Source organism: Mangifera indica, chromosome 2 (assembly GCF_011075055.1).
Source record: "Mangifera indica cultivar Alphonso chromosome 2, CATAS_Mindica_2.1, whole genome shotgun sequence".
Taxonomy (NCBI): Eukaryota; Viridiplantae; Streptophyta; class Magnoliopsida; order Sapindales; family Anacardiaceae; genus Mangifera; species Mangifera indica.
This window is the reverse complement of record NC_058138.1, coordinates 22,974,694-22,997,202: the sequence shown is the minus strand read 5'-3', so window position 1 is coordinate 22,997,202 and position 22,509 is coordinate 22,974,694. Positions and strand designations below refer to the sequence as shown.

Below are 22,509 nucleotides of genomic sequence, written 5' to 3'. Positions count from 1 at the left end.
ACGCTGCCTGTAAAATCACTGGATCTAATTAATTTTTCCTTCAATCATCGAGCTGATAGCTAGAAAAATGATGTGGCACAGCCTGACTCGGTCCCAACTCGGATTCAAGCTCAATGGGAAAAACCCAAGGGCACATTAATGTTGTTATAAAATTTATTAAATTAATATAATATAATAAATATATTATATGATATGATATATATCATATTATATAAGATATATTATTAAAATATCTTTTTTTTTTAAATAATCATATAATATAAATATATATATAAAATTTTAAAATATTATTTGTAATAATTTTTAAAATGATAATATATCAATTATGATTTTTTAATATTTTATTATTTTTTAATTAAAAAACGTATAATATAATATGATACATAATTAAAAAATTAAATTTTTAATACATAATTTGATTACCACGATTGAAACCTTTTAAAACCATTCTTTTTTGTTATATTAAAACATTCATTTATATACATTTAATAAAATTATAATTTTTTAAAATATAAAATATATATACAAAATATATTTAAAAAAAATAAAAAAAATAAAAAATTATATACTTAATTGTTTATTAAAAATTTTATCAAACATATATATGTTTTAAAAAAATAGTCTACAATTTTGTTTAATTTGAAAATTGTTAAAGCCATATTTTAAAATGAAAAAAATTAATAATAATTAAACCGTGTTGGTAAAAGTCATTGAAGATATGAATGCTCCTGCAAAATAAATATTAAAATGATGCATAACCACACGTGACTAATTTTCAAAAGAAAAGTTTGGAAGAATCAAGATTTATGATAAATTCATCTGCAAAAATACTTAATAATTTTTATAAGACCTGCAAAATAAAAACTCAAATGACGCACAATCACCCGTGATTTTTGACAAAATTACTAAAATGTATTGAGATTACTTTGGATACACATATTGAGATTACTTAATAATTTTTGACAAAAAGACTCCTTTGGATACACATATTGAGATTACTAAAATGCATAGTTTCATATTTTATTCTATCTAAATGGCCAATTTAGATACTCTAAATAATTTATTTCAAGTGAAACACAATATTTAAATTTTCATATTGTTTTATTTAATAGTGTAAGTTATTTGGTCTTATACTAGATATTTTCCCTCAACCCATCCAAAAATTTTACAATTTTTTTAAATAAAAAATGCTCCCAAAAGGAAGCTCTTTTCCAACCAACTCTTCATTTCTCATCAAGATTCTATCTCTCATGAATTTATTTATAAGATTATGAAATTATTGGTTCAAGAGCCTAAATTCCTTAATTAATAAGAAAATTTAAAGTTAAATGGTAAAAAAATTACGATTATTCCTATATAACTAAAAAGAAAATTCAATCATATTTGTTAAACACCCCCAACTGACAAATGTAATCCTTTTAGAAACTGCAAAATTCTTGCAAAGCAAAGTAATGATTTTATCTTCCCTAACTAGACCCTAATCAAAAGAACTCCTCAAATTTAAATTAAAAGATTTATTATCCCTGTTACAGGATAATGGAGAGTCAAGCCAAAAAAAAAAAAAAAAACAAAAGAGATAAACAAAAAACACAAGATTTCTTGAATAAAGTTTGAAAAAAAAAAATTAAAACATGTTTGCAAAAGTCATCAAAGATATCAATGCTCTTGCAAAATAAATATTCAAATGATGCACAGGCACCCGTGCGTAATATATTTTCAAAAGAAAAATATATTACTCATATATTTTTTGTTATATTATAAATAATGGTTAAAATTGTACAATTCTACTGTAGTTTAACTAATTTAATTAATTACTCATAATAATTTGGTTATTTTTTATTATTATAATTATTTTTGTTTCGTATTCTAAACTATGTATCTAATATGTGATGCACTGTCTAGGAGTACACCCCCTTTCGATGTGAGGCGTCTACTCCACGGCACATCAGAGATCGGACGGCACAAGACAAGTCTCTCAAAAGCGTCTGCGTTATCAAAAACATGCACCAACCCACACAATAGAAATAAGAATAAAACCCTATGAAGTAATACTTTCACAAACCCTAGCCCATTCGCTTCTCTATATAAGTATCAGTGAGCCGTCATCTCACCCAGGTGCTCCGACGGTCTTCGCTCTTAACCCTGGACTCTCAACTTGTTCTTTTTCTCCTCTTCTGTCTGTCTATTTCGGTTCCTTCTATCATTCTCTGGTTTTAAATTTGTTTTGTCTCGAAAATCTAGTTAATTTAGGGACGGTGACGATTATATCGTGAAAGGTCTCGTTCGTCGTAATCGGCAAAATTTGGGTGGGAAATAGTCGATCGGCCATTTAAAAATGGGAATTTTTTGCATTGGCCGAGGAGGATTAGAAAGCATGTGACGCCTGTTTCACATTGCTTTAGTCTTCGTACGCAGAGAGATGCCAGAAGCAACAAATCCTTGTGAGCTTTCACCATATTAGAGAGGAAGATCTGGGGAAACTGTTGCTCTCAACCACAACATTATTTCTTCATCTCCTGCCCAAATATTCAGGTTCTTATATAGTCGCTTATGTTCTCTCTGATTTCCGTGTGATCATTGGTTGCTAGAAACCTCGTTTTATTTATTTTTCTTCACCAAGAGGTTCAGATTGGATGGAATAGATTCCTTTTTTTTTTTCTCTATGTTTAATTGTTCGATAGGGATGGAGAGAGGGGGCAAGGGGCGTCACTTGACCCTAAGTTTTAACATTTTTCTTTAATATATATGTCAAATGCATTACCCATACCATATGTATTTCACTGTCCTTGGCTCCGTCCTTGTTGTTCAATATGGATTACAGTCGATCTTAATCCTAGTCTTCTTTGTTTTTAGGAATATGGGTTTGAAGATGAGTACTGGTACAGCTCCCATTAAAGATGAGGACCAGAGCAAGGACTTGCTAATTGATATAACTGCAGAGCAGTATTTAGATCCTGAGCTTGCTGTTGAGTGTTATATTTGCAGGGTTCCTAAATGCATCCGTAGAATAAACGAAGAAGCCTATACTCCTCGATTAGTTTCAATAGGTCCTCTTCACCGGGGCAAAGAAGAACTAGCTTTTATGGAAAGACAGAAAGCCACATACAAGAAAAGTTTTCGTCAGCGAATAACGAAAGAGAAATGGAACGAACTTCTAAGCTTCATAAAAAACAACGAACAACGAATTCGAAAGTGTTATGGAGATATAATTAAAATGGAGAGTCTTGAGTTTACAACCATGGTTGAACACGACGCTGTCTTCATTCTCGAGCTCTTCCTCAGAAGCTACCATAACGATGGAAGTGATGACTTTCTGTTGAAGATACCAACAACTAGATTTGCTCTAAGGATGGACCTGCAACTACTCGAAAATCAACTTCCATTCTTTGTCCTGGAGGAGCTATACAGTTTAGCTTTCGAAACCCCAACTTTCTGGGAACTTTGTCATAAATTCTTATATTTATCCAATACCTTACCAGCTGAGATTGTGGTTAAACATTTCACCGACTTGAGAAGAAGCACCCTTTTTGAAAACTTCCCCCGGAGAAAGAATTTAGAGCAGGGATTCATTTCAGATTTGCCTTGTGCAGTGAAGTTGCGTGAGTCGGGGGTGAAGTTAAAGGGCATTGCAGGAACATCGTTGCTTGACATAAGATTTGAGAAGCGAAAGCGGCTGATTCCATGGTTTGAAGTTCATGAACTGCAAATACCTCATTTGGTTGTGACTAATTATGGAACTGAACGTTTGCTTCGAAACATAATGGCTTTGGAGCAGTGTCACTACCCATCGGATACTCGAGTTTGCAATTACGTGAGGCTGATGGATTATCTGATTAATACTGAAAAAGATGTCGATTTGCTTGTTAGAAAAGAGATTATTAAGAATCGTATGGGGGACAATATTTCTGTAGTGAATCTGTTTAACAGACTTAGCTTGGAAATTCATAGAAGTAAATCGTGTTATTATAAGACTGGCATGGAATTGAAGGCAGACTACAATGATCCTTGGAACCATACAAAGGCAAAGTTAAAAAGTGTCTACTTTAAGGACCTTTGGAGAGGCACAGCCACTGTTACAGAAGCCGGATCCTCGTTGCTCAAGCTCATGAAATTCATGTCTTCTATGAAGTAAACTATGTAATTGATTTTAATTAGTAGTTTATAAACCGACCAATATCTGTCGGTGTAATGTTATCATTTATGTTTGAAAAAGCCATCTTCTTTCTCTTGTCAGTGACTACTGTGTCTTTTGTTATCGGAACAATGAATTTGGAAATGAGTGGTATTCGTATAAAAGGCAAGAAAAGGAGTCACAATCACTCCCATGTAACTTTCAGCCAGGTGTTTAACATTTTTTTAAATGCCAACAAATTATTGGAATTGGCGACCGATTAACCTATAAGTCCTTGCGTTGGCGTATACGGGGTGCAAGGGGCAGAGCCTTCAAACTTGTAACATGTTTTTATTATAATTTTGTATTAGATGGAGTGTTCTAAGTTGGCGTTTAATAATACTTCTCTCTGTAATTGTACTGCAACATTTTTTGCTTTGTGACGTATCTTCAGAAATCAGACTTCGATATATTTGATCTGATCATCAGTTGGTCGACACCTTCATATTGGGTTTCATGTCTGCCCTTGAATTTGAGCGTCTGTGCAATATGAACAGCTAGCAGCCATAAAAAACATTACTGCATATAATTTTGTAAGCTTCCCAAGTGAAGTGAAATAAAACATTTTCCCACTTTTTAACTCTGAAAAAAATAAAAATTTGTTAGAAAAATCTGTCAAATACTATACTATAGAACTGGAACATCAGCTTAAATTCAATTTGAAAACATCTATTCGAGCTGAATTGGTTTGGTTAATTTGAAGTGGCATGGGGCGTTTTTGGAGATATTTATACTTGTTTCACAGTTACATTCTGCACGACTGTCATCGGGAAACTTGTTCTTAATTTGAGGAACAATAGTGATTTTGAGGGAGCCGAAGCTGCGGTGCTTTGACGTGAAGAGAGTGACAGGGGATCACCGGTGAGTGGTCTGGACACTAGCATTATAATAAAGGAAGCTGTGCATGATTAGAAAGATACATAATTATCAATTAATGAATGGATTCTTGAAGTTCATTCTTATTCCTTCGATAGTTGAACAGCTTAAAAAAAGGAATTAGCATCACTTGTATTTCAGGATTAATCCAAAACCAAAGTAAAAGAAATCCTAATTTTTTTAATCCCTTACGCGGAGGAAGAAGAGACAAAAGACATTATCAAAGAGGAAACTTTTAAATAGAAGACGCAGGTTCAAATCTCTTTTGTATTTGTGAACTATGAAAAAATTATTTACTTAATTAAAAAAACACAAATAATAATAAATCTCTGCAAGCTTTGATATCTGAGAAAAAGGAAGCTCTCGGGAACTGGAAGGCCATCTCGACCCCTCAACTATTTAGGTGCACAAACACTTTGCCTTATACATAATAGTTAATTTGTTAAGTTTGTCTAAATTCTAAGATGAAAGATCAAAACCAAAGGGTTATGTCCCACCCAAGTTTTGGTGAAATGACAAATATATAGTTGCGTTAAATGAAAAATTCAAATATTCATTCAAGTTTTAGTCTGTTAGGATACACTCGCTAATTTTTTGTTAGGGTTAAATAGTAAAATTATCATTTTATTAATAATATTAAAATAATTAAAATTATATCTCATTTTCCCTCTTTAGTTTGAAAAATTAACAATTTTTTTCTAAGATTAAATTTTGAAAAATTCATTTTTCCCCCTTAGGATATCAAACCAAAAATTTGACTAATTCCTTTGGCAAACAGTGGCCCTTGCGGTGGACGAAGATATCATTGTCATCCAAAAGACAATCTCTAGACAACGACTATCGTCCAAGGATGACGCTGTATCGTTTAAACATAAGTGATGAGCGTTATTTAAATCTGGATGACAAGAATGAACGACAATTGTCGTCCAACAAAGTTCAAGGTGTCTAATGACCGCTAAAGGAAGGGGTGAAGAAAAAGCCTAGGAATTTGAAAAAAAAAAATCACTTTTTCAAAGTTAAGGTTTAAAGTGAATATGAATTTTCAAAATCTGAGAAAAGAAATAAGATAAATTAAATATTATTTAATATTATCATTAAATAACAGTTTTACCCCTATATTTAATGATAATTTTAACGAAAGTTTAAGGATGGATAAGTGTTTAGATTTTTTTTCTGTCATAAGTGTAGTTTTTAGATTGAGTTAAAACTTTGGTTCAAAATAACGTTTTGGCCAAAAATCAAATGCCGCATGGATAGCCTTTCTTGAAACTTGTTACAGGCCACATGCAACGCTTTATATTATGCATATGAGCATATACAATTTTTTTGTGATATCCTATGTTTTAATTCGTCCCCTAAAATAATCATTTTAAGAAAAAAATTGGAATTTTGTCCCTAAAAGTAATTATTTTAGAATGAAATTAAAATTTTATCCATAAAATTATCATTTTGAGATGAAACTAAAATTACTTCAAAAAATGAATCCTAAGTTTTAGGAAATTTCATCTTTTAAAATAATCATTCTATGATGAAATTGAAATTTTATCGTTAAAAGTAATATTTTCGGACGAAATTAAAATTTCTTTCTTAAAAGTAGTATTTGGGGATAAAATTAAAATTATTCATAAATATTTCATTGTTAAATTGAATATTTATTATAGTGACATATTAAAACTACCAAAATGCATGGTTTCATGTTTTGTTTTGTCAAAATGATCAATTTAGACACTTTTGGATGATCTATTTCAGATGAAATACAATATTGAAAATTTTATATTGGTTTATTTCATGGTAGAGTTTATTTTGTCTTATGCCAAATATCTTCCCTCAACCCATCCAAGAATCTTACCATTTCTTTAAATTAAATTTTAAATGCGCCCAAAAAGAAGCTTAGAAATTTGGTTCAAACACCCAAATTTAAAGGCAAATGGTGGGAAAAACATGAGCATTCTCATATAATTAAAGTGAAAATTCAATCATATTTGTCAAACACCTGCCAACTTAGAAATTGCAAAATTCTTATAAAGCAATTCAACGGTTTTATCTTCCTTGGTTGGAGCCCAATCAGAAAAAGAATTCAAACTTCAATTAAAAAATTTGTTGTCTTAATTAAAAAATATTTAAAATAAATCAAACCAAATTTTTTAAACTAAACTTTAAAAAATAATTTGCAAAATTTTTTAAATAAATCAAATTAAAATTAAAAAATATAATTTAATCTGATTTAAATTATAGTTTAAATTATAATTATTAATATTTTATCATATATGATACAATAGATATAAAAAATTATAAGTATCATAAGGTGCATTGAATTAATACAATACAATAGATGTATAATATAATATGATATATATCTTATTATCTAATATATATTATCGATATACTTTTACAGAGAAAATGATGATATAGTATAAGTGTAAATAAAAAATTTTAAATATTAAAGGTATTTGTAATATTTTTCAAAATGATGATATATCAATTATGATTTTTTAATATTTTATTTTTTTATTAAAAAACGTATCATATAAAATGATATATAATAATATAATAAATATATTATATAATGCAGTAGGGTGGATATAAAAAATTAATGATTTATTTGCCATTTAAACTTACTATTATATATTATTGTTGTCAAATTAAATTATTGTTGTCAGATGGCTCTACCATGCATTCAAACTTACTATGATAATAATATATTAATGGATTGACAGTTCATCTATGAGCACCTCGAGAGTGTTGAATTAGCATTTTTGAACGGACGCTGTTCTATAAAATCAAATACCGTAGATTGGATCTGAATTGATATGTTTTGATATATTTTAAAAATTAAATTTAAAAAACATATAAAAATTTTTTAAAATAAATTAAACTAAATTGAAATTGTAATTTGATCTAATTTATATTATAATTTAAATTATAGTTATTAATATTTTATGTTACATATAATATATATAAAAAAATGATATATACTATAAAATATATTGAATTAATATGATATAATAAATATATTATATGATATAATATGTATTTTATTATATAATATATGTTATCGGTATAAATCAATACACTTTTAAAAAAAAAAATATAGTGCAATACGAGTGTATATAAAAAATTTTAAAATATTAAGAATATTTTTTATATTTATCAAAATAATAACATGTCAAATATAATTTTCTAATATTTTATTATTTTATTTATTAAAAAATTAATTAAAATTATTCATTAAAAAATTAATCAAAAAATTAATTTTTTAATATCATACAATACGATATATGATAAAAAATTAGATTTTTAATACACAATTCGATTACTATAATTAAAATTTTTTAAAATCATTCATTTATAAATATATATATAATTTAAAAAAATTATAATTTTTTAAATTATAATATAAATATATAAAAAAATATAAAATATTTCTATAATATACTTTTAAAAAATAATAAAATAAATATAAAAATAATTGTAGAACTAATTCTTATTAGAAAATTTTGTTAGTGTTTTTTAATTTAATTGATCAGAGTGACGTGAATCAGGGATTTCAACCACCCAGAAGAGTTGCTGTCAAATTAAATTATTGTCACTAGCAACTTACTCTTCAATAATAAAGGTTATTTAGTCTTATACCATATGCCTTCCCTCAACTCGTCCAAGAATCTTATAATTTCTTTAAATGAAATTTTAAATGCTTCCAAAAAGAAGGTCTTTTCCAACCAATCATTTATTTCTTATTAAAATTTTATTTCCCATATATTCTTTTATCGGCGTATTAAATAATTGGCTCAAGTGTCCAAATTTATTAATTAATAAGAAAATTTAAAGTCAGATGGTAGAAAAGAGCATCAATAACAAAATAAATGCTCCTGCAAAATAAATATTGAAATGATGCACAACCACCTGTGTCTATCCAAGAATCAAGATTTCTGATAGATTCGAGAAGGCTGCAAATGAAATTCTGATGGGTCTATTCATATCCAACTAAAAATTTCTCGGCACAAACAATACTCTTTTATCAACGCGTATTTATTTTTCCTTCATTTAATTGGTCGCAGTGAACTAGAATTTTGCCTTTGAAAGTTTTTTAAGAGATTTTTGGCCAGCCAGAAGAGTTGCTGTCAGATTAAATTATGCTGGTGTAAGACAATTCTATAATGCATGACAAACCAACTACTGCAATAATAACCAAGCTCCACGCAGCCGTCGGATCTGCCGTGATGTCGCTCAAACCTAGATGCAATCAAGAACCATCGAGAGAGAAGAGAAAAATATCTTACACAGTCTATTCAAACCATTATACGCACCGTTTAATCAATGTATTTTATTGCCATAATTTATTGCCATTGTTGACTTATTTTAAAATCTAGAGAATGAAATGCACACACACAGATATATATATATATATATATATATATATATATATATGTATGTATGTATGTATGTATGTATGTATATATATGTATGTATGTACATATATATATATATATATATACATATATATATATATATATATACATATATATATATATATATATATACGGTACCTGCTTATATATTCGAGTGCAAGGAGGAACTCTGGTGCAATCTACCACACAACTAGTTCCGATTTTCCGGGGCCAAAATATACTAGTTCAATTGCACTTAATTATTTGTATGATATATTCTTGTCATTTTATTCATTTTCGTCCACCAAATGACATCAATGAAAACCTGCACTCCGAGTCTGCTGTTGGTCAATGCTGTATTTACAGGGTGCCTAAAAGGATTTGTAGAGTAAATGAAGAAGTCTACATTTTTCAGTTAATTTCAATAGGTCTTCTTTGCCTTAGAAAACAAAATTAGTTTATATGGTGAGGAAAAAAACCAAATATGTAAAAAAGTTTCTTAAAAGTTTCAATATCTATCTCTCAACAATTAAATTATTGTTGTTGTAAGATAATTCTATGATACATGACAAGCCAACAACCACTTCATTAATACTAATGGACTAACAATCATACTTCACTTGTATCTATCTCCTATAATCTTTCTTCTTCATTCAGTTTTTGTTATTTTTTATTGTTTATATTAACTCTTCTGTTAATTATGCATTAATTATACTTTAATAAAATTAATAGATTGACATCATTTTTATCTATTATACTCTTTCCTGTTCATTCAGATTTTGTAATTTCTGATTGTCTGTCTGTCACTATTTACCATTTTATTATGCATTGGATATGACCAAATAATCATGTCCATGATACACCATAAAACTAGAATCATTATATTAAAAGTTTTTGGATCGTAGATGTAAGTAATATTGTTAACATATGCATCTGGTAGGAGACTATGATTCAAGCGCTTGGTGAACTAGGACTTAGTAAACTCAAGCAAAGACTTCAAGCGTTTGGTTAATAAATAATAAATATTATTTTGATAATTTATTTTTTATTATTTATATTATTTTATTTGATTTATAAATAATAAAAATTTTAATAATATTTTATTATTAATAATGATATGATAGATAATATAAAAGGTAATCTGATTTCTTCCGTATTAAAATTATTATGATTATTTTATTTTATTATAATTATATTTTTATTTATTAATTTTTTTAGAGTAAAAATAATATTATTTTTGATTAATATAAAAATATTTTAGAATAATTATATTCACGGGTATTTAAGTAAAATAATATATTAATATTATTTTATTATCTTTAACCAAATATAATAATTATTTATACCTACCTATTTTATTAAATATAATAATAATTTATATCTAATAATTTTTTTAAATAATTCATTTTTAAAATAATATTTTAATTTTAATAATAAAATATTTTTCAACTTAGACGTCTCTCACAGTTCATAACATATTTATGAGTTCTTTCATGTCAAAGAAATTAAATAAATGTATGACATGACAAGGCAATTAAATAAATGTATGAACTAACTATTTCACTTTGGATGCGTTAGCTCAGATTATTATCAAATATAAAAAATTATTATAAAAATAAATTATTTTAAATATTATTAAATATAAATTATTATTATATTTAATAAAAATTAATATATAAAAATAATTATTATATTTAGTTAACGATAATAGCAGAATATTAAAATATTATTTTAATTAAATATTCTTGAATATAGTTATTTAAAAATATATTTCATATTAATTATTATATTAATAAAAAATGAGAATATTTCAATTCTAAAAATTTAGTTAGTAAAGTTAAAATAGCGATAAAAACAAGATTATCTTAATAATATTTTAATACTTACGAGACGTTTAGATTGAGAAATATTTTATTATTAAAAATAAAAATTTATTTTGGAAATAGATTACCTAAGAAATTATTAGGTCTAAATTATTGCTAATTTGATAAAATTTGATAGATATAAATAATTATTATGTTTGATTAAAGACAATAAAAGAATACTAAAATATTATTTTACTTAAATGTCTTTAGATATAATTATTACAAAATGTTTTTATATTATTTATTATATTAATTAAAAATAAAATTATTTTTATTTTAAAAAATTAATAAAGTTATAATTATAATAAAATTATAATTATTTTGATAATATTCTAAAGCTGAAGTTATATTTTGTAGGTAACACGTGGAACACAAGTGTTGAATTACCTACTAGTCTACTTTGATTTTCAGACTAGCACTTGTTATATAAGATCAAATATAGAGCCAGAAGAGGAAGCACATTATAGATAAACATAATACAAGGTGAGGCAGTGAGATAGCATAAGTTTAAGTGACACATCTATAAAATCAAATATTTGATGGTCCGAGCTGAAATATAATCGAGAGCAAGGAAGAATTTTCTGGTGCAATCAACCACACAACAATTTCTTATTTTTCAGGGCCAAAAGATTCAGGTTCAATTCCACTTGTTTAGTTATTTTTATTATATATTCTTATCATTTATTTATTTTCATCCACACAAAATTAATCGAATGTTTATTTGATTTTAGGATTTTTATACTAATACACAAAATTACTTTGTAATTAAAAAACACCTGTTCGTTTTGAATACATGAATCGAAACTCTATTATGTTATAACTGGTTAAAAAAAAATTTGTCAAATATCTTAAAACAACTTTTTTTTTAACCTTTAAAAAATTTATAAAGAAAATTTATGAAGGATGATATTTACCGGAGGATTCCGGGAAACTTAGACTACGTCCAATTTCTTGCCATCTTTTCTGATGTTAATTTAGTGTTTCTTTAATCCTTTAATTAGCATTTATTAAATTGGTAATTACGGAAGCCAAGGCGGAACGAAGCACGTGACCAGGTGTATAATATTGATATAGGCATGCTGGTATCTTTTTTATATAAATAAAAGGCTAAACTACTATTTCCCACCCAAGGTTTGCTGTTTTCCCAAATATCCACCCTTTAACTATGAAAACATCAAAAGCCCACCCACCAGTGGTTAACTTTAACACTTTCCGTCAGAGAAAAGGGTAAAAGACTGTTTTACCCTTTTCAATTGAAATGACAAAAATGTCCTTCATGCCAAAAGACATAATTATCCTTTTCATTAAAATGACCTAAAAACCCTTAAATAAAAAGACCAAAATGAGCTCTTAATTAATTAACCAATTTTTCATATTCCAAAATTTAACCAGCAACTTCTATGGCCTGAAAACAATGCATCATTTGGGTTTGAATTACATATTTTCGCTTGGAATTGCCTTTGATTATGAAAGTGATGAAATGCAAAGAGTTGTGTAATACATTGCTTAATACTGGGCTGCTTGGAAACCTGGAAATGCAAATAACTGTGTACTGGAATGCATGCAATAACAGCCCATTTTGATTCATAAATCAACACTGTCAACACACAGAATACTTTAAAGAGTTGTGTAATACATTGCTTAATACTGGCCTGCTTAGAAACCTAGAAATGCAAATAGCTGTGTACTGGAATGCATGCAATAACAGACCATTTTGATTCATAAATCAACACTGTCAACACAGAATACTCCTCATATCAACACTGTCAACACACAAAATACTCCTCATAAGCACTAATTCATAAATTAACACTCTCAAACATAGAATACTTCAGTGAACACTAATCCAGAAAATAAATCTGCAGAGAACATTTCACTGAGCTATCCAAAGAATTTACATGCAGAGAACATTTCACTGAGCTACACAAAAAATTTACATGCACAAAATTTTTTCACTGAGCTATCCAAAAAATTGACATGCACAAAATTTTCAACTGAGCAATTATCCAAAAAATTTATATAAGGGAAATCCCCAGTTTCATTGCATCTGTGACTGTGGATGCTGTGAGGAAGAAGATGAACCAAACTGACTTTTAGTTGACTGACTTTCCATGGTTAGGATTGTTCTTCTCTGATATAAGGGGAAAAAAAAAAAGAGTAGGTTTAATAAAACAGAAAAAACAGTAGCAAACAGAATGTTAACATATAAACAGAAGCAATACCTTATTTTTGGGTCTTCCTACATTGTTTGGATTGTGTTGGCATGACCTTTTGTTGTGCCCCAATTCATGGCAGTGACTACACCTAAGTGTAGACATAGGTTTTCTCTTTCTCTCTTCAGTGGGGTCTTTCCTCCTAGCCTTTTTGGGCCTGCCAGCTTTGCCATGCCTAATAGGTGGCTACAGCTTATCTTCACATTCCTCTGGCCAGGTTCTCTTGTCTGAAATAGGATGAATGATTTCAGCATATGTTCTCATATATGATGAAATTTGTAACCTGTCATTTACAAACTTATCAATGGTAGGGAAGTTCATGTGCAATATTGAGTAGATTGCATGTTGGCAAGGAATCCCAGATAGCTGCCACATCCCACAATCACAGATTCTTTTGTCCAAATTCAAGATGTATGTTCTGCTTGGAATACCATTCATATGAATCACCTCGAACTCTTGCAGTCCAACATATGAAATAGAGACATTTTGAGCTGTCTCAATACTTTTGTTCAACTTTTTAACAACAAGTGGAGGCAATGGAGTGACCCATTCAGTACCTGCCTTCAGCCTACTATGAAGTCTTTTCATTATTCTTCTTCAATACAACTCCGACAAACTGAGAATAGACAGCTCTCGATCTTCTCCAAGCCAACTATTAAATGTTTCAGACATATTATTTGTGATATGGTCAGATTTGGCTTTAGTGTCAAAACCAAATCTAGACCATTGATCTGGCTCATTGTCAATTACCCACTTGTAAGCAATTTCATCCACTGCTTTCATTTTATTTAATGCCTCATGAAAATCCACTTTATTTGATGCTCTAGAAATAGCCCACAATAGATTTCGAAGATGTACCCCAGGGAAAGTTTTCCTGAAATTCGCATATACATGTCTTGTACAAAATCTACTATTTGCATTAGGCCACTGAGTTTGCAAGGCATGTATTATTCCCTTTTGCCTATCACTCATGAAAGTGATAAGCAAGACATCACCCATGAATTCTTTCAACATCCCCAGGAAATAACCCCAACTATCATTGTTTTCTACTTTACAAACACAGATTGCCAATAGGAATATCCTACTATTCGCATCAATCGCTACAGCAGACAACAGGATTCCCCCAAAATGCCCCTTCAGATGGCATCCATAAACCCCTATAAAACGACGACAGCCTTCTAAAAAGCCTTTCTTCTGTGTAGCAAAACTTAGAAAAAAGCAATGAAAACGCGGTGTCGAGGGAATTTCATCCCTAATTACCTTTAGGGCAGCTTTTGATCTTGCATTGGTCATCAACACAATATGACAATATTTAAACAGCTAGTTATACGACTCTGCATGCTCTTTTGCTAACAAACCAGTGGCAATTTTCTTAGCCCTATACAATTTTCTATGATTTATTTGTAAAAAATGCTTCTGCTCCAACTGAGCAGCTAGAGGCTTAATGCTACTCCCTTCTTGTGCCCTTATAAACCTATCAAATTTCTCAGCTACCCATGATGCACTCGCAGTTGGGTTATTATGAACCCTAAGGCATGTGTGCATATGCTCGTACTGACGTATTTGGTAGGACTGACCATCTACCATCAGAGCTGCATAGAGATGGAATGGGCAGCTTTCTGATCTACACACAACTTTTATTCTTCTCTTTTCATTGTATATCTTTTTTGTAGCAAACCCACGATCAACCGTATAATCTTTGAACACACCCCTGAAATGTTCAACACTATCGAAAACATGTCCAACCTCAAAATAAATCTTCCCATCTGCACCTTTCTTAAAAGCCTTTCCTTTCATATGCCTAGCTAATCTACTAGCACCATCATCTTCTCCCTTATCACTTTCCCCATCACCATTGTCAGATTCATAATTAAGTCCTCGTGTCTCATCATCATCCTCAACAGATTCAGACCTGATTTCAATTTCAGCATGACTAATAGTCTCATTTTCATGCGATGCATCACTCCAATGAAAGTCATCATCATGCTGGGTAAATTCTTCTCCCTTATCAGAACTTTCAGACAAGCTTGTTGGTATAGGTGCTGTGAAGGTGTTGGGTGAGTTAGGCTCTGTTAGTTGGGTGTTGGGTTGACTGTGTGGAGGTAGTAGAGGTGGAGGAGATCTGCTCTGTACTGGAATAAATTCAACGTACATCTGAATAATTTGCTGACCTGCTTTTCTATACTCTTCAAAGACAAACATCATGTCCTCATCACTGGCAATGATGTAATTACCCTCTCCATTAGTTGATCTTGTTTCAACTTTTATCTGCTCACCCGGATAAAGTTGCACCTCCTCATTTTCATTTGCAATACATTGCTTCACATCTTTGATGAACACAATTAAACTATACTCTTCTGGATCAACATTTCTTATTTCAGATGGTATGCCACAAGCTTCAAATTTAATAGTGAACAACTTTGTAGAACTCATCCTAACAAAACACATAATTAGTTAAAAGAATAACAATTAATTTGAGACTGAAGGCACAGAAAACACAACATCCCAGCTTATGTAACAATGATGTAGCTTACCCAATGACACAACAACAACACTCCTCATACACAGAAACAAGGCAGTATGTAACATTATTGTTGATCAGCATGTATGCAAAGAAACAGAAGACTATCACTCATGCAGAATCACTCAAAACAACATGCAAATGGGTGTGCACTTGATAGAAAGTATGCTACATTATTGTTGAATCATTGTTGCAACTTGTAACACTGTTACACAGCCTTGTTAGACCAGAGAGAATTAAGGTTTTTGCAACCTTCTCTTCGCGCTAGTAGCACTGCACTCTCGGGTTTCCCAACTTATGTAACAATGATGCAACTTACCCAATGATGCAACAACAACACTCCTCATATATAGAAACAAAGCAGTATGCAACATTATTGTTGATCAGCATGTATGCAAAGAAACAGAAGACTATCACTCATGCAGAATCACTCAAAACAGCATGCAAATGGGTGTGCACTTGATAGAAAGTATGCTACATTATTGTTGAATCATTATGAAACAGAAACTGATCATGCTTTAACTCATACACAGAAACTGATACATAATACTTAAAACAGAAACTGATCATGCCCTAACTCATACACAGAAACGGATCATCCCCTAACTCACACACAGAAACTGAATATATAACCCATACACAAAACTCAATGCCACCGAAAGTGCTTATACACAAGCCTAACAAAAGCAGTTAATACTCATACACATAACTGAATGCTCACCAAAATATAACCTAACCCTAAATAATATGTTAACAGTACACATGCAAAACCCCTACGTTAATTTTTTTTTCACTCAAATATACGTATAATGTATAACCCTAACATTACAAAGACCATTATAGCACCTAAATACCTAAAAAACCAAAACCTATTACAAATTTCAACTTCCTAATACTCACACACAGAACTGAAAACTCATGAAAATAGAAGTCATACACAGCAACTTATGTCAACAATGGACATGCAAAACCCCCACGTTAATTTTTTTTGCCTTGCCCTAAAATATATATATAATACTAACCCTAATATAACACAGACTATAATAGTACCCAAAATATACATATAATGCTAACCCTAACATTACACAGACTATTAGAATACTCGACAACAACGATAAACAAGGTATCCGAAAGAATAAACCTTGACGGCAGGAAATATTTTCTAAAGGCCTCAGTTGGAGTAGACTTTATCGTCGTTGCTGTTTAACTCACCACGAAAAGCCACTACGCTTGTCGTCGGAACTGTTGGTGATTAGAGTAGCCGAAAACAACAAACAAGTTGTACTTTCTCGTCTTCGTTGGTACTAAACTACTTCGTCCACCCTTGGTAACGTCGAACGATGTCTTGTCGTGGTCGTCTTTGTCGTCGCCATTAAAAGTTCATCGTTGATCACACTAGAGCACAATGAAAGAAGGTAAACGAAAGACTAACGCGAATGGAATGTCGAACGAAAGAATGAAGGCCAAAGGTTTTGTTCAAATTTGAATTGTGACGTCAGCTGGACAAGTGTCGCTCATTCGTTGGTGAAAGAGAAAAATCATTTTTCAAATTGGAGTGAAATGAGATAAAGGGCCCTCACGTGTCGCATGTTCATTCGCTCACTTTCCCTAAACTAATCCCTAGTCGTCGATTTGTGCCCCAAAAATTCCCACCGTTGATTTCAATATAATCATACTGCATTTAATACCGACTGTAGCACGTCCTTCGAGCGTACAGTATTCAACGGCTGATTCAATTTTTGTGCATCTGATTTTTTGCTTTTTTGACAGATGTCTTCTTTTTGTACTGCCACGTCAACCACCAAAGATTTGCAAACCTTGAATCTCCAAAAATCACCGAAAAATTGTTCTGCTTTTCAGATGACAACGCCACGCATCAGCTTTCTGTGCATTACGTGTGCACGCGTCTCGTGCAGCATTAAATGTTGCAGAATTTTTTTTTAAACCGCTTATATTGATTTTAAAATAGAGAGCCAGATTTACCATATTACTCTTTTCTCTGACAGAAAGTGTTAAAGTTAACCACTGGTGGGTGGGCTTTCGGTGTTTCCATAATTAAAGGGTGGATATTTGAGAAAACAGCAAACCTTGGGTGGGAAATAGTCGTTTGGCCTAAATAATATATTATGGCATTATTTATGTTAATTAAGGTCATAGTCTTTGTAAATTGTGTAGTAAACCCCAGTTCTTTTCTCTTCTCGTTCAATCAGCAATTTAAGAGGCTAAATGACTATTTTCCACTTAAATTTGGATGAACTGACATTTGTTTGTTTAAAGTTTGGAAAACCTATTTTTTTACCCATTAGTGAAGTCTCATAATATATTTTAATATATAATCGAATTAGTCTTAACAAACCCAATAGTACAGAATAATTACATTTTCATATTAGTTATTTGGTTTTTTTTTTTTTCTTCTCCAACATCTTTTTCTTATTCTTTCTCATTTTTTGAGCACTATAAATCATTGGGAGAGAGCTAATGAACTTAATTGGACATGCTTATAAACCATAGACAGTTGAACAAGATGTAATAGAGAACACAACTTATTGGATGTAAGATTCGAAAAGCGAAAGCAACTGATCCTATATTTTAAAGTTCATAAATTGTTATCACATTCTACTAGTAAACGATGAGACTGTATGTCTATTTAGAAACATTATTTCTTTGAAGAGTGTCTTACCTACATGATGCTTGGGTTTGTAATTATGTAGCACTAATGAATTATCTTATCAATACTGAAGAAGATGTGGATTCGCTTGTTAGAAATCGATTTATTTTCCACTGTATGGGGGACAATGCTTCAGTAGGAAATACGTTTAACAAACTTTGTCAAAACGTACATTAAAGCCAATCGCCTAAACATAACATATACTAGGAACTCAACAAACACTAAAACAATCCTTAGAACAGAACCAAGACAATTTTGAAAATAGTATTAAACGACAATCTATAGGGGCACAACAACTGTTATGAAAATATTTCTCTTGCTTTTAACTATCGTACAAAGTGTATACTCCATCTTGCAAGTTCTGTAATTTTAATTATACTTAGTATTAGATCCAGAATCTATATATTTTACTGTAATTTTCAGTTTCAAGTCTCTTGTAACATTTTGTTGCAGTGGAAGAAAATACCATCAGACGTGTTATTCTCAAAAGCTCAGCTTCTACCTTTTTTCTCTCGTAAATCTTCTCAATCATAAAGCAAAAGAGCAGGTATATGTGCTCAACTGGACCAAAGGAACAGCATTTTTTTTTTTAATCTTGGGATTATAATATGCGCAAGAAAGGAATTACATTAATAAGGTGAACGTTTATACATATAGTATACAAAAACAAAGAGAGGAACTGCGACGTGTCAGTGGGCTTTGGCTGTGAGTTGTGGCATTTGAGAGAGAAGGATTCTACACATTGATATCACACTTGTATCTCTTGGAGTCTGAAATTCAGGTGCACATATTTTTCTTTATCACTTATTCTTCTTCTTTGTTTTAGCTTAATTTTTGTAATAGTTTGAACAATATTAGTTCGCTTAAATTATTTACCTCTTCAGCTGATGTTTATTTGAAGCAAGAAATAAACAAACACCTTATTTAAGTAAACACGTGTGTATAAAAAAAACTGCAAAAAGTAATATAGAAGATAAAAATTAAGATACTAACCTCAATTCAATGTTTTCAGATCTTGTCAAAGTGTCGTCCTTCGGTCAATGATTGTGTCAATTCAATTCGATAATTTAAATTAGTTTCAATTATGATTAGAATCAGATTTATCATTAGTTCTTTATTAGATTGGCTGGTTCCATTTTGATTTTAAAACACTACCCTATTATGATAAGTAGCATAACTGCGATTTCAATAAATAATTATGACAATTTTCACTTTTATAGGGTTTGTATTTACTGCAAAATATAAGACTCTTATCATTCTTTTTCTTGTTTACCTGATTTTCATTTACTTAATTAACTTCTTACTTTTTTCGGTAAATCAAATTAAAGAATGGAGGTATTGCCGGATTCCAACACCAGAACAAAAAATTTATTTTAATCCAAATTATTTTCAATATAAATTTGTATTAACCAAATTGATTCACCCCAAAACATTTACTAACCAAATAATTTAATTGAAACTGTACATTTCAAGTGATTTATGAGAGATTTCGTGTTATTCTCTGAAAGCTATATATAGAAGAGAAAATAGTTACCTCATGCTATTGTTATCTACCTTTGGCTTTAGGGCAGTGAACTCGGAGATGACTGCAGCCTTTGAGAATGGAGATCTGGTCAAAGAGTTGCTAATTGACATTAATGAAAACGTTAAGCCCGAGCCGAATCCTGATCGGTGCTGTATTTTCAGGGTGCCTAAAAAGATTCGTAGTGTAAAAGAAGAACTCTACACTCCTGAGTTAATTTCTATTGGTCCTCTTCACCATGACAAACCAGAATTAGCTGATATGGAAATGAAAAAAAAACAATTTATGAAAAGCTTTCTTCAACGAACAACAACCGAGAAAATAGATAAGATTTTCAGCTACATCAAGGATAATGAAGAACAGATTCGTGTTTGTTATTCAGAAACATCTACACTTGGGAGTCTTGAGTTTGTTATGATGATTCTATATGATTGTATCTTCATCATGGAAATCTTCTTAAGAAAGAGATTTCAAGATAGAAGTGATATAGATACAAACCCAATAAGATATAGTTTATGGATCGACTTGCAATTATTTGAAAATCAACTTCCATATTTTATCCTTGAGGAAATATACAAGTTGGCTTTCGTTGGCATCGACTTACCTACCTTCATGGACCTTTCTATTGATTTCTTTGGCGGCTTTATCGGTGTAAAATTGAGTAGAATAACTCCCGAGCTGGGAGTTAAACATTTCACTGATTGGAGAAGAATTAGTCTACTCAAAGGCTATCCAAATTCAGCTTTAGCCAAAAGAGTGATTTATGATTTATCTTGTACAGTGAACCTACATGAGTCAGGGATAAAGTTTAAAGGTATTATTAAAAAAGAACAGAGCTTACTTGATGTAAAATTTGAAAAACGATGGCAACAGATCCCATTTTTTGAAGTCTATGAATTGCAGATACCACACTTGATTATAGGTGATGAGACTGAATTTCTACTCAGAAATATTATTGCTTTGGAGCAATGTATTTACCCAAATAACGATCTGGTTTGCAATTACGTTGAACTGATGGATTCTCTTATCAATAGTGTGAAAGATGTGGATTTGCTTGTTGGAAATCAAATTATTTCCAATCATATGGGGGACAATGTTTCAGTGGCAACTATGTTTAACGCACTTGGTCAAAATGTGATTACAAGCACATCGCCTTACCATAACTTATGCAAGGAGCTCCAAGAACACTACAACAGTCCCTGGAACAGAGCCAAGGCAACTTTGAAAAGAGTATATTTCAGCAATCCATGGAGAGGCACAGGAACTGTCACAGCAATAATACTCTTGCTTCTTGCTGTCACAGGAACTGTATGTTCTATCTTGCAAGTCGTGTAATTTTGATTGATAATTGTATTAGATCTAAAATCTACTTGTATTACTGTAATATTCAGTGTCAAGCTCCTTGTTTTAATGAGAACAAGCGTTTTTATACTTTCTAGTTCAATATTTCTTCCCTTTTCCTTCCCGTTCCTGGCGACAATAATAATATTAAAAGATGAGTACTTGAATCCTCTTCTTATGTATATGAAACCAGATCACCAAGGCACCAACAAAGTTGTATTGATAAACAATAAAAATAGTAATAACAGAAGGAGGTCCAGTTTAAATACAAAAATAGCAACTTTTGCATTTGTGTATGTATGTATGTATGTATGTATGTATACATATACATATATATGTATGTATTTATGTATGTATTTATATATGTTGATTGAATAACTATGAATTGAAGCCGTAAAAAAACTAGGCAAAGGGACAACCAGAATAAATTCATTTAACTTTATGATTGCCAGCCAACACAAGTGAAAGACATAAAAGTAGCTGGGCATAAGGATCATTGAAGAAGAAAAGAAGAGGGAGAGGCAGCCAGTTTTATGCTTTTCTCACATTGTTGTCTATGTCACAATAATTTCACCTTGAACCATGACATATAACACATATGAGAAGTTCAATGTACCAATCCTTGAATAAACTATGATAATATAAACAAAAATTCATTTTTAATCAAATCAAATAATACATGACTATGAATAACTGGAATTGAGTTTATCTTAAGTATCGTTAAGTCAAACTCAGACTCACTATTATATAATTTAATGAACTTATGGTTTAACTTGAGTACAATATTAATAAATTTTTAAAATTTAAAATCTTTGACATTTTACACCCTATTTTTTTATAATATGTTTATAAGTTATAGACTTTAGTTATAATTTTTTGAGTAAAGCTTTAATTAGTAATTTCAATCTCAAGTTTAAGCTGTCATACCAAATTTAAATTCAACA

The 22,509-nt window shown here is 30.4% G+C and overlaps 4 protein-coding genes across 11 annotated transcripts in view; 3 read left to right on the top strand and 1 right to left on the bottom strand.

Moving 5' to 3' along the window:
* Positions 1-21,689, top strand: part of LOC123208292 (UPF0481 protein At3g47200-like) — a 51,001-nt gene extending 29,312 nt beyond the window's left edge. For 6 of the 8 annotated variants that reach the window (XM_044625689.1, XM_044625690.1, XM_044625685.1 and 3 more), the window contains 2 exons: positions 19,360-19,483; positions 20,269-21,689. In XM_044625689.1, the coding sequence (XP_044481624.1) occupies positions 20,285-21,559 (1,275 nt within the window). In that variant the 5' untranslated portion in view covers positions 19,360-19,483; positions 20,269-20,284 and the 3' untranslated portion in view covers positions 21,560-21,689. Of the gene's footprint in view, positions 1-11,671; positions 11,936-19,155; positions 19,250-19,359; positions 19,484-20,268 lie in introns of those variants that run through there. The other 2 variants (XM_044625687.1, XM_044625686.1) reach the window with 2 other exon arrangements.
* The window catches only part of LOC123208291 (UPF0481 protein At3g47200-like), a 52,477-nt gene that overhangs the window by 15,791 nt on the left and 14,177 nt on the right, over positions 1-22,509 (top strand). The window lies entirely within an intron of this gene.
* On the top strand, positions 1,934-4,336 carry LOC123208294 (UPF0481 protein At3g47200-like). The gene is made up of 2 exons (XM_044625692.1): positions 1,934-2,532; positions 2,854-4,336. The coding sequence occupies exon 2, from the start codon at positions 2,858-2,860 to the stop codon at positions 4,130-4,132; it is 1,275 nt and encodes a 424-aa protein (XP_044481627.1). The 5' UTR covers positions 1,934-2,532; positions 2,854-2,857; the 3' UTR covers positions 4,133-4,336.
* LOC123208719 lies at positions 13,700-14,101 on the bottom strand. The gene has a single exon (XM_044626237.1). The coding sequence runs from the start codon at positions 14,099-14,101 to the stop codon at positions 13,700-13,702; it is 402 nt and encodes a 133-aa protein (XP_044482172.1).

Bases quoted from the DNA above. Each gene is read 5' to 3' on its own strand.
- LOC123208294 (XM_044625692.1), top strand. From the start codon at position 2,858: ATGGGTTTGAAGATGAGTACTGGTACAGCTCCCATTAAAGATGAGGAC.
- LOC123208719 (XM_044626237.1), bottom strand. From the start codon at position 14,101: ATGAAAAGACTTCATAGTAGGCTGAAGGCAGGTACTGAATGGGTCACT.